The sequence below is a fragment of the Tupaia chinensis genome, unplaced genomic scaffold, assembly GCF_000334495.1.
Source record: "Tupaia chinensis unplaced genomic scaffold, TupChi_1.0 Scaffold000226_1, whole genome shotgun sequence".
Classification (NCBI taxonomy): Eukaryota; Metazoa; Chordata; class Mammalia; order Scandentia; family Tupaiidae; genus Tupaia; species Tupaia belangeri.
In genome coordinates, this window is record NW_006159701.1 from 4,352,972 (window position 1) to 4,364,412 (window position 11,441).

Genomic DNA, 11,441 nt, shown 5'->3' on the forward strand with positions numbered 1-11,441 from the left:
AACCGCCCCCATAAAAAAAAACCCCCAAAAAAAAAAAAAAAAAAAAAAAAAAGACGCAGGGTTCCACATGACCACCTGCACAGTTTGAGTTCCAAACCTGGTGGCTTGAAAACCACTCCAGGCGCATACACGTGTGTGCCCAAAATCCCAAGATGAGACAGGAGGAAAAGGGATTGTAACATGGCCATCCCCCTTGGAGGGGTGATTTCTCAACTTCTCTCTCTTTCTTCCTCTCTCTCTCTCTCTCTCTCTCTCTGGTAAATTGTGTTTTTCAAGAATTTGGTCCATTTCATGATGGTTATATTGGGTAAGTCACATTGGAAAAATCACGATGCATTTTTGCGTAGAAAGATATGTCATGACTTTTTCAGTGACCCAAAGAACCAGTTTTTGTTTTTGTTGATTTTTCTCTACTGATTTCCTATTTTTAATTTCATTCATTTATGCTCTAATTTTTTTCTTTTGTGTACTTTGGAATTAATTTGCTGTTTTCTTTTTTTAAAAGAATTTCTTAGCCTTACGGCATGTACACTCATCACAGAGAAAGAGAGAGAGACAGAGTGAGAAACGACCCCCACCCAGGAAGGATGGCCACACCACAGTCCCTTCTCCATTCTCCTCCTGGGATCTTGGGCACGCACACAAACACACACCTGGTGTGATTTTAAGTCACTTAGGTCCAGGATTTGAATCATGATCAGCCACATGGGAGTCCAGCAATGTAACCACTATGCCATCTCCTGTCCCCTGCTCTTCTTTTCTTTAGTTTCCCAAGGTAGAAGCTTAGATTGTTGATATTTTTAAATCTCCTTCCCCCCCCCCCCTTATAGGGCACACGCACTTGCCAGAGATAGAGAAAGAGGGAAAGGGAGAAATCACCTGCGGGCAGAGATGGCCATCCCTTCTCAGGCTTTTAGTCCTGTCCAAACATACGTCTCACGTGTTTCTCCAGCTGCCAGGCCCAGGGTTTGAACCACACAGTTGGCCATGTGGGATCCAGCTCCCCCAGCCACAGGACACAGGGTCGTCCCTGTTTGCTACTTTTGATCCATCATCAGTCCGATACAAGCTACACCCTGTCTCTTTCACTAGGTCTTTCTCACCCTCCCTCTCCCCTTCTCTCCCTCACTGCTTTATCTCTGTCTCTCCTTCCAGGGAGAACCTGGCCCCAAGGGAGACCCTGGAGAGAAGAGCCACTGGGTAAGTTTGGCTCCACGTGGGCCTCTCCCTGCCTTCTCCTACCCTAGGAGAGTGATCTTTGGTCAGTAGGCCCTAGGAGTGGGGACACCCCACTGCCATCCCCACTGTGGCCTCATCTCCAGGCAGGAGCCTTGACGGTTCTCTGCCCTGGCCTCCTCTCAGTCCTGTTGCTGCCAATTGGGCAGAGCCAAGCCCTGTTGGCAGACCCGATGCTCTCCGTCTCTGTCTTTGTCCTTGTCTCTGCCTTCCTTCTGTGGCCTTTCTGACCACAGTGGCACTGCCTGTTCCTCCTGGGCAGATGGGGCTGGCCCAGGCCAGACTGCACCCCCTGCCTTGCAGCCCCCGCCCACCATGGCTCCAGCTTCTGCTCCCTTGTCTGCAGAAGAATGGGAAGCATGAAGACTACCTACATAGAAGAATGGGACAGAAGGCTTAGGAAAACTATGAAGCCTAGGAAGGGAGGCCTAGAAGTGGGGGATACATAGGTAACCCCTTGGGAAAAGGGACAGGGAACCTAGACATGACCAATCACAGGCTCTTCCAAAAGTTTATGGAAAATACACACTGAAAAACTGCATGAATTTTACTTTTTTTTGGGGGGGGGGCACCAAAATAAACTCATAGTTTTGGGGCAGTCAGATGGCATGGTGGTTAAGATAACTGGATCCATCGTGGTTAACTGCATAGTTCAAGTCCCAGACCCAGTGGCTTGAAAAACATACCAGGTGTGTATGCATGCATGCCCAAAATCCTGAGAGGAGGACAGAGAAGAAGGGATAGCAATGTGGTCAGCCCCCTGGGGCTGCTGTCTCTCTCTCTTTCTCTAATGAGCATATTTGCCCCATAGTCAATTTTTTTTAAAACCAAAAGAGGGGCTGGCAGGTGGTGTGGTGGTTAAGGGCACTGTACTCCCACATGGTTGACCATGGTTCAAGTCCCAGACCTGGCGGCTTGCTTTCTTATTTCTTCTCTCTCTCTCTCGCTCTGTCCCTCTCTGGCCAAATTGAAATAATAAACAAATAAAGTTGAATAAAATAATTCTTTTAAAAAATAATTAAAAATAAAATTAAAAAAAGAAACTCATACTTTTTTTTTGGAGAGGTTTTTGCTATAGGGTGCATGTGCTCACCAGAAAGACAGAGGGAGACAGAGAGACAGAAAGCTAGAAATCATCCCCCTGGGGGGGGGGTGGCCATGCCTCAATCCCTTCTCCATTCTCCTTTCGAGATCTTGGGCGCACACCACATGCCTGGCGTGAGTTTAAGCCACTGGGTCTGGGTTCAAACCATGGTCAACTACATGGGAGTCCAGTGACATAGCCATTACACCAACTGCTGGTCCCATTTTTAAAAAATAATTATTATTTTTATTTATATATTTTAGATTTTTCTATAGGGGGCATGCATTTGCCAGAGAGAGAGACAGAAAGCAAGAAATCACCCCCTGGGGGATGGCCATGCCACAATCCCTTCTCCTCCACTCTCCTCTCAGGATTTTGAGCATACACGCACACATGCCTGGTGTGTTTTAAGTCTCCAGGTCAGGGACTTGAACTGTGGTCGACTACATGGGAGTCCAGTGATGTAACCATTACACCATCTGCTGGTTCCTATTTTATTTACTGTTATTTTTTTTAGCTTGCTGTAGTCATCAGAGAGAAACAGAGAGGGGGGGTGAAGAGAAAGAGAGCCGCCAGGTCTGAGACTCAAACCATGGTTGACCATGCGGGAGTTCAGCACTCTAACCACCGTACCACCTGCTTGCCTCAAAGAACTCCTACTTTAATCCATTTCCCATGAGCTCTTTGAAGTCCCCTAGTGCACACAGGAAATCTATGAAGCATGAGAAGGGAGCCTTGAAACCATGGTGCATGTGTCTGATGTGGTTACTGAGGTCAGGGGACTCAGACTCCCTTATTCCCCAAAGACTTATAGTTACCATGAGGTCCTAGACACTAGCACATGTGTAAGCAACCCACGAGGTTTGGGGAGAGAAACCTAGAAACTGTCACATGCACAGGAAAACCATGGAAAATGGAACGGGGGATCGAGAAACCACTGTATACAAATGAAACCCAAGAAGAATGGGAAGGGAGGCCTCGAACTATCACAGACACAGGAGAGAGAGTAAATTAGAAGGGGGACCTAGAAACCACATACTAAAAAGAATCCCACAATTAATGTGGGATCCTAGAAACCTTCATACCAATTGGAGGTAATTGCAGTAAATGAATTTCAGGGCCTAGAAAACTAGTTTCCCAAGCGTCACATGGAGGCAGTACCAGGAGCCTGGAATGTACCAAGCCCAAAGCCCTGCAGTGTCGGGACCTGGAAATGGTCGCAGACACAGGAAGCGTTTGGAAAACTCAGAGTAGAGACAGGAGAGAGAAGTGGGACGCTCTCTTGCAGGGTGGTATCACACCTCCCTCCCCGCCCATGCAGCCTGACACTCAGCACCTCCCTGCCTTTTCAGTTCTCAACTGTGGGGTCAGCAATGGATACAGCCGTGGGAGCCCCCAACCCTGCACGAGTCCTCCCCGTGTCTCACCACGACTTCTGGGGTCCTGCTACCTCTCTAGCAAGCTTCTCCCAGCCCTTGCTGTCACCCAGTCCTCCTCACCCACCCTCTGTGGCTCCAGAGCCTCCTTTTATTTTTTCTTTAATTATTTTATTTTATTTATTGTTATTTTTATTTTTTGAAGTTGACCAGAGAGAGAGAGAGACAGAGACTGAGAAGGAAAGTGAGAAGGAAAGCTGCCAGGTTCGGGACTCGAACCATGGTTAGCCATGCGAGAGTCCAGCCACTTCAATCACCATGCTACCTGCCGGCTCGCTCCAGGGCCTCTTAAGAACACTGCCAATATGGGTGTCAGCTGAGCTGGAGGTGAGGTAGACCCGCGTGAGCCTGGCCCTCTGCCTCCCTTCAGCCCCTCTCTGGCCTCTCCCAGAGACCCTTGGTCTGGGAACATATTTTCCACCCAGCTCAGGGAGAAGGCAGGGTTAGGGCAGATTTAGGACAGACAGTCCAACCCTGTATGGGGACTCCTGCAGGGAAACAAAATACCTGGGGCTCTAGACCAGGACCGCCTATGGGAAGGGCCCCACCAAGAGGTAGCAGGGCCCCTACCTATCCATCCACCTTCTTCCTGCACTTCTGCCCCTGCTCGCTGCCTGCCTGAGAGAGGTCCCGCTGGGCTGGGGGTTGCATGAGGCTTTGGGAACTTAGAGGGGCATGTCTTTTGGGGGGAAGGTGGGATGGGGTCCAGTTTTGGGGGCAGGGTCTCTGAGGGCTCCTGTACACATAGGCCTCCTGTATACATTCTGCCTACCAAAACCCCTTAGAAAGCCTTTCAGAGATTCTAGCCCGGCTCAGCAGTGCCCCCTGGTGGTCATGGGCATGTGCTGCAGGGACTGGAATGACGGCTGAGCCAACCCATCTACTGCAATCAAAGATCTCCCTTATTCAGACCGGAAACTAAGGCCCAGGTCTGCAGTGAAATCCTGGCAGCGCAGGAAGTGAAACCTAGGTTTTTTCTTTTTTCTGTTTTTTTTTTTTTTTGAGAGATTTTCACTGTAGGGCGAGTGCGCTCGCCAGACAGACAGAGAGAGACATAGAGACAGAAAGCGAGAAATCACCCCTCAGGGGGGATGGTCACGCCGCAATCCCTTCTCCTCCATTCTCCTCTTGGGATCTTGGGCACGCATGCACACGCGCCCGGCATGAGTTTTAAGCCACCGGGTCCGAGACACAAACCACGGTCGGCTACGTGGGAGTCCAGTGACATAGCCATTACGCTAACTGCTGGTTCCCCTTTTTCTGTTTTTTGTTAGCACATGTGCACACCAGAGAGAGAGAGAGAGAGAGAGAGAAGGAGGGAAAGTGAGAAATCACCCCTCCTGGCCTGGGATGGCCATGCCATAGTCCCTTCTCCTCCACTCTCCTCTTGGGATTTTACGCACGCATAAGCCATCGGGTCTGGGACAATTGCACAGTCAGCCATGTGGGATCCAGCGCCTTAACCTCCATGCCGCCTGCTGGTCCCTAGTGCCTAGGCTCTTGCACTCCCAGGGCCAGAGAACCATTTACCAGAAATCAAACATCTCTTCTGTGGGTGCCAAGCTTGGGTTTGGGCACTGTGGACGCAAATGCTATCTGAACACAATCCTCAATCTCCGGGTGATCACAGTGGAGTGGGAGGAAGACTCGTAACCAGCAGCCACAGGTCAAAGGGAGATGCTTCAGTGGGCCAGACCTGAAAGGTACATTAACCGTGGGGTATTCAGGCAGAGGAGAGGGGTGGGGTGTGCAAAGGCCTTGGAGCATTTAGGGAGCTAGTGACAGACAAGGAGCGAGACAGAGGCCAAAGAAACTTTCAGGACTTCAGAGGCCTTATTAAGGAATTTGAACTTTGTTCTGTGGACATGGAGAGTCATTACAGTATTATAAGCAGGGGAGTGATATGGACAGATTTTTGTTTGTGAAATATCCCTGTGATTGCCATGTGGTAAGTAGATGGGAGACGGGCAATGTGGGAAGCAAAAAGAGAGACTAGACTGGAGGCCGTCATTGGTCTTAGCAGCCAGAAATGGGACGGGAGCAGTGAGGACCAACAGATGTCAATGGAGCTGAGTCACTTGGGTGCTGGTTTGCCTACAGAGGGGACTGAGGAGTCAAGTGAGGCTTAAAATAGCAAAAGGAGGGCCAGCAGGTGGCATGGTGGTTAAGGTGCTGGATCCCACATGTCCAGTTCTGCAGTTGCAGTCCCGGACCCAGCAGCTTTAAAACCATACTTGGGAGGGACCAGCAGGTGGCGTGGTGGTTAAGGCACTGAACACTCCCACATGGCTGACCACAGTCAAGTCCTGACCTGGTGGCTTCCTTTCTCACTTTCTTTCTCTCTCTCTGTCTCTTTCTGTGTCTCTCTCTGGTCAAATCAAAATAAATAAAATTAAATAATTAAAGAAAAAAAACACTGGGCATGTGTGCCTATGTACCGAAAATCCCAAGAGGAGAATGAAAGAGAAGGGACTGGGGGTATGAGTTCTCATTTTTCCTCTCTCTGTCTCTGTCTTAGGTAAGTGCATGTGCCCTGTAGCAAAGAGTCTAAAAACTGAAAATAAATTTAAAATATATAGATAGTATAAAAGGAAACACAAACTGCATTTTGTCATGGAGAAATGGGAGATGTTCGTGTCACTGTCAAATGGGGGCCCCCAGCAGGCCCTGGACCCTAAATGTGGAACACAGTGAGCAAGCCAGGCTGGGAGGGAACCAGGGCACCAGCATGGTGGGGCCACCCACCTGGGAGGGATTCCAAACTGTAGAAGTTTTGTCTATACTTTTCCCCTAGATCTTTATTTTTTAAACTTTCAGCTATAGGGTCCAGCAGGTGGCGTAATGGTTAAGGCACTGAACTCCCACATGGTAGACCATGGTTTGAGTCCCAAACCTGGCAGCTTGAAACTCATGCCAGGCATGTATCTGTGTATGCCCAAAATCCTGAGAGGAGAAGGGATTGTGGTGTGGCCATCCCCCTGGGAGGTGATTTCTCAGTTTCTCTGTCTCTGGCGAGTGTACACTCCCTATAGCAAAAATCTTAAAAAAAAAAAAAAAAAAAATTCTTTTTCAGATGTACAGAAAAGTTGGTGCAATATATATAGTCTTTCTCTTTTTTTTTCTTTCTTTTTTTTTTTTTGGAGAGGTTTTCGCTATAGGGCGTGTGCGCTCGCCAGACAGACAGAGACATAGAGACAGAAAGCGAGAAATCACCCCCCAGGGGGGATGGTCACGCTGCAATCCCTTCTCCTCCATTCTCCTCTCGGGATCTTGGGCACGCACGCACACGCGCCCGGCGTGAGATTTAAGCCACCGGGTCCGAGATGCGAACCGCGGTCGACTACGTGGGAGTCCAGCGACATAGCCATTGCGCTAACTGCTGGTTCCCTTTTTAGTCTTTCTCTAGACTGCCCATTTACTTTGCCATGGTTGCTCTTTCTCTCTTTATATTTTTATTCTTTTTTTTTTTGGGGGGGGAGAGGTTTTTGCTACAGGGTGCATGCACTCACCAGAAAGACAGAGAGACAGAAAGCGAGAAATCACCCCCCAGAAGGGGATGACCACACCATAATCTCTTCTCCTTCATTCTCCTCTCGGGATCTTGGGCACACATGCACACATGCCCGGCGTGAGTTTAAGCCACCCGGTCCAGAACTCAAACTGTGGTCGACTACATGGGAGTTCAGCTACATAACCATTTCATCAATTTCTGGTCCCTTTATTCCTCTTTTTTTCTAATTCGTTTTTTTATAAACTTGCTACAGGGTTAGTGTTTTTGCCAAAGGGAGAGAAAGTGAGAAAGCACCACGTGGATTCAGAGGGATGGCGACGCTGCAGTCCCTTCTCCTCCATTTTCCTCTCAGGCTTTTGGGCATGCATGCACGGATATCCACATGCCTGGTGTATTTTCAAGCCGCTGGATCTGAGACTGAAACCACACGGTAGGCCATGTGGATCTAGCTGCCTTAACCACTAAGCACTCGTTGGCCCTCTTTTTTCTTTTTTTCTTTTTGGGTTTTTCTCACTGGGCACCTGGACTTGCCAGCGAGGGAAAGTGAGAAATCACCCCCAGGGAGGGTGGCCATGCCACAATCTCGTCTCTGTTCTCTTCCTATGTTTTTGGGCACGCATGCACACAAGCCCAGTGTGACTTTAAAACTGCTAGGTCTAGGACTCAAAATGCATTCAGTGGAAATACAGCGCCCTAACCACCACGCCACCTGCTGGCCTCCACTGGTTGGCCCATTTTAATTTATTTTAACATAAACTGACAACTTCACCCATCTCCCCTAACGGGATGGTATGTATCACAAAAGAATATGGACATTCTCCAAAAAACCTGCAATAGCACCAAGAAAGCTAACATTCCTGCAGGAAAATGGTGCAACTTGTGTGTAATAAGCATGTAAAGTTTACTAGCTGTCCCCAAAATGCCCTTTAAAGTTTTTTCTTTCTTTCTTTCATGAGAGAGAAATATAGACAGGCACCCTCTACAGGGCATCACCATGCCACAGTCCTCCCCCAAGCCTCTCTGCCACCCAGAATGATGGGTACTCAGTTGGGCTCTATGGGTTCTGGTCAACCTGGAATCCAAACCTGGGCCTCCCGTATGGTTCCAGCATCGCGCAGCAGTGCCCGAGCGCCTGCACTACTGCAGCCAGGCCCCTAAATGCCTTTTGTTTTGCTTCTTCCCTGAGAGAGAGAGAGATGGAGGGACAGAGGGGAAGAGACAGGTGCTCCTAACAGAGCCCCACACCACATCCACCCCTAGCTTCAGCCCATCCCAGATGACAAGCATGCCTGTGCCCAACATGGACCTTGAGGCCTTAGGACACAAACCCGGGACCTTCCCATGTGGGTCCAGTTGTGTTACCATTGTGCCACCATTTGGTCTCCAAAAATGCCTTTTTTTTTAAAGAATTATTTTATTTAACTCTATTTATATGTTTATTTTAATTTGACTAGAGAGGGACAGAGAGAGAGAGAAGGAAAGTGAGAAAGCAAGGCTCCAGGGACTCAAATCATGGTCAGCCATGTGGGAGTCTAACATCCTTAACCACCATCCCACCTGCCAGCCCCCCAACATGCCTTTTTAAAAAATTTGCTAGAGGATGGGACCAGCAGATGGCATAATGCTTATGTCTCTGGACTTCCATGTAGTCAACCACAGTTCAAGGGCCGGACCTGGTGGCTTAAAACTCATGCCAGGCACATGTGCATGCATACCCCAAATCCTAAAAGAACAGAGGAAAAGGGATTGTGGCATGGCCATCCCCCCAGGGGGTGATTTCTTGCCTTCTGTTTCCTTGTCTCTCTGTCTCTCCAGCGAGCACATGCACCCTATAGCAAAAACCTTTCTTTAAACATAAAAAAATTGCCAGAAGAGAGGCCAGCAGGTGGTGGGGTGGTTCAGATGGTGGACTCTCACATGGCTCGCCTGGACCTGGCGGCTTGAGAGTCACTGCAGGTGCGTGTGCATCAGCATGTGCCCAGAATCCCAAAAGAGGAAGAGAGAAGAAGGGATTGCGAATGGCCAGCCCTCCCGGGGTGATTTCTCACTTTTCTCCTCTGTCTCTGGTGAGAAGGCAAAAATAAATAAATAAATAAATAAAATGTGACCAGTAGATGGCATAATGGCTATGTCGCTGGACTCTCACAGTTGACTGCAGTTCGAGTCCCGGACTGGGTGGCTTAAACTCATGCTGGGTGTATGTGCATGCATGCCCAGGATCCCGAGAAGAGAATGGAGGAGAAGGGATTGTAGCATGGCCATCCCCCCTGGGGAGTGATTTCCTGCTTTTTGTCTCTCTTTTTTAGTGAGTACACAGCATCCTATAACAAACACCTCTCAAAAAAAAAAAAAAAAAAAAAAAAAGTTAGCACTCTAAAGAGAGAGAAAGAGAAAGCACTTCCCCCAATAGGGGACGGTCACACTGTAATCCCTTCTCCCTCCTTTTGGGATTTTGGGCACACAGGCACATGTGCCTGGCATGTTTCTCGAGCTGCCAGGTCCAGGACTCGAACCATATAGTAGGCTGTGTGGGATCCAGCTATCTTAACCAACATGTCACCAGCTTACCCCCAAAACGTCTTTTTTAAATTGTCTTTTTTTAACCCCAAAGCTGATCAAGTTTCATGCATTGATTTGGTTGTCTTAGCTCTAGTCTCTTCACCTAAACCAGGCCCTGCCCTTTCCTTCTCTCAGCCTTGTCTCAGTGGGAGTGGTCTAAGGTTAGATGTGTCCGGTTATCTCCGTTGTCTCGTCACTACGAGATGCAGGTAAATCCTCCCAGCAGGAGCACTTGTGAGGGTCACGCCGCCCTTCCACTGCACCATTTTCGAAGGATACCCCTTTGTAGATCCTGCGTCTGTATTACTTGAGCCCAGTCCACGTGGTGTGGACAGAACTGCTGGGTTGTAACTTGCACAAACACGCATAGTACATACACCCTTTCGCTTATCTGTACTGGGCAAGGACCCGAGAGACGTCCAGGTGTTGTCAGGGCTGGGGCGGTTCTGTTGGCCCACCCACCACTGACTTGGTGCTCAGTGGAATTGAGATATCTGCGTTCCAGAAATGTCAATGGCTTTGGGCTGGACTAGGAACAAGGAGGGGGTGAAGGAGAGTGAAGTGTCACCAAGTCCACGGGCCCACTGCTGGGGAAGGAACAGACGGGCAGACTAGGGGGACATGAAAGCCAATGGCAGGAGCCCTGGGCAGCCACTGGCCACCTGGCGTGTGGGGAGGCCCGGCGCTGGATGGATTTGGACGAGGGGCTTTGTGGGCCCGCTGCTCTATTTCTGGAGCCTGGGAGCCAGAGCCTCAAAATACAGATCACCGATGCTTAGTTAGACAAGAGGGCTGGGGTGAGGGCAGTCACCAGGATGTGCCAGAACCTAGACCTGGCATGCTCAGAGCCTCGGGAGGAAGGAGCATGATTTTCCTGGGGGGGAGCCCAGAGAGGGCTGGGGAAGGGGCACCGGGCCTGGGCTTCAGGTTTGCCATCATTTTAAACACAGGTTTCCTGACAGCGAGGCCACTCCAACATTTTCTGATTTTACTCATAGGAGGGAGCCTCCAAAAGTTCATAGAGCATGCATATTCTTAAAAACTATGCATGGATTTCAAAAACATTTGTACCAAAATAAACTCAGACTTTAATTCCACCTTTCCATGAACTTTTTGATTCTCCCTGGTTTGTTTGTTTGTTTGTTTTGGCAGTAATTAGCCCAACCTCACCATGATTAGGGTGGGACCAATGCAGTAATTTAAGGCAAAACATGAATTTTAAGAATTTGAAGTAAAGGGGGCCAGCAGGTAGCATGGTGGTTAAGGTGTTGGACTCCCACGTGGCCAACCGTGGTTCAAGTCTCAAGCCTGGTGACTTTCTTTTTCACCTTCTCTCTCTCTCTGGTCAAATTGGAAAAATAATAATAAGTAAAAAAATAAATAAATAAAGATAATTCTTAAAAAAAAAAAAAAAAAAAGAAAAAATGAAAAAAAAAAAAAAAAAAAAGAATATGAAGTAAATAAAGAGAAGTGACCCAGGATATGCCAGGATTCACACAGGTGATGACAGAGACACTGATGTTAGCGACAGAGGTGAGTGGATGGGTGGTGTCTGTGGCGGCCCCTTCTGTGGCAGGCTAGGGGACAGCAGTTCTGGCCCTGCTGATCGGCATTC

The 11,441-nt window shown here is 48.7% G+C and overlaps 1 protein-coding gene across 1 annotated transcript in view; it reads left to right on the forward strand.

Moving 5' to 3' along the window:
- The window catches only part of EMID1 (EMI domain containing 1), a 42,099-nt gene that overhangs the window by 24,388 nt on the left and 6,270 nt on the right, over positions 1-11,441 (forward strand). Inside the window, exon 14 of the mRNA XM_027771582.1 lies at positions 1,156-1,200. Coding sequence (XP_027627383.1) covers positions 1,156-1,200 — 45 coding nt within the window. The remainder of the gene's footprint in view (positions 1-1,155; positions 1,201-11,441) is intronic.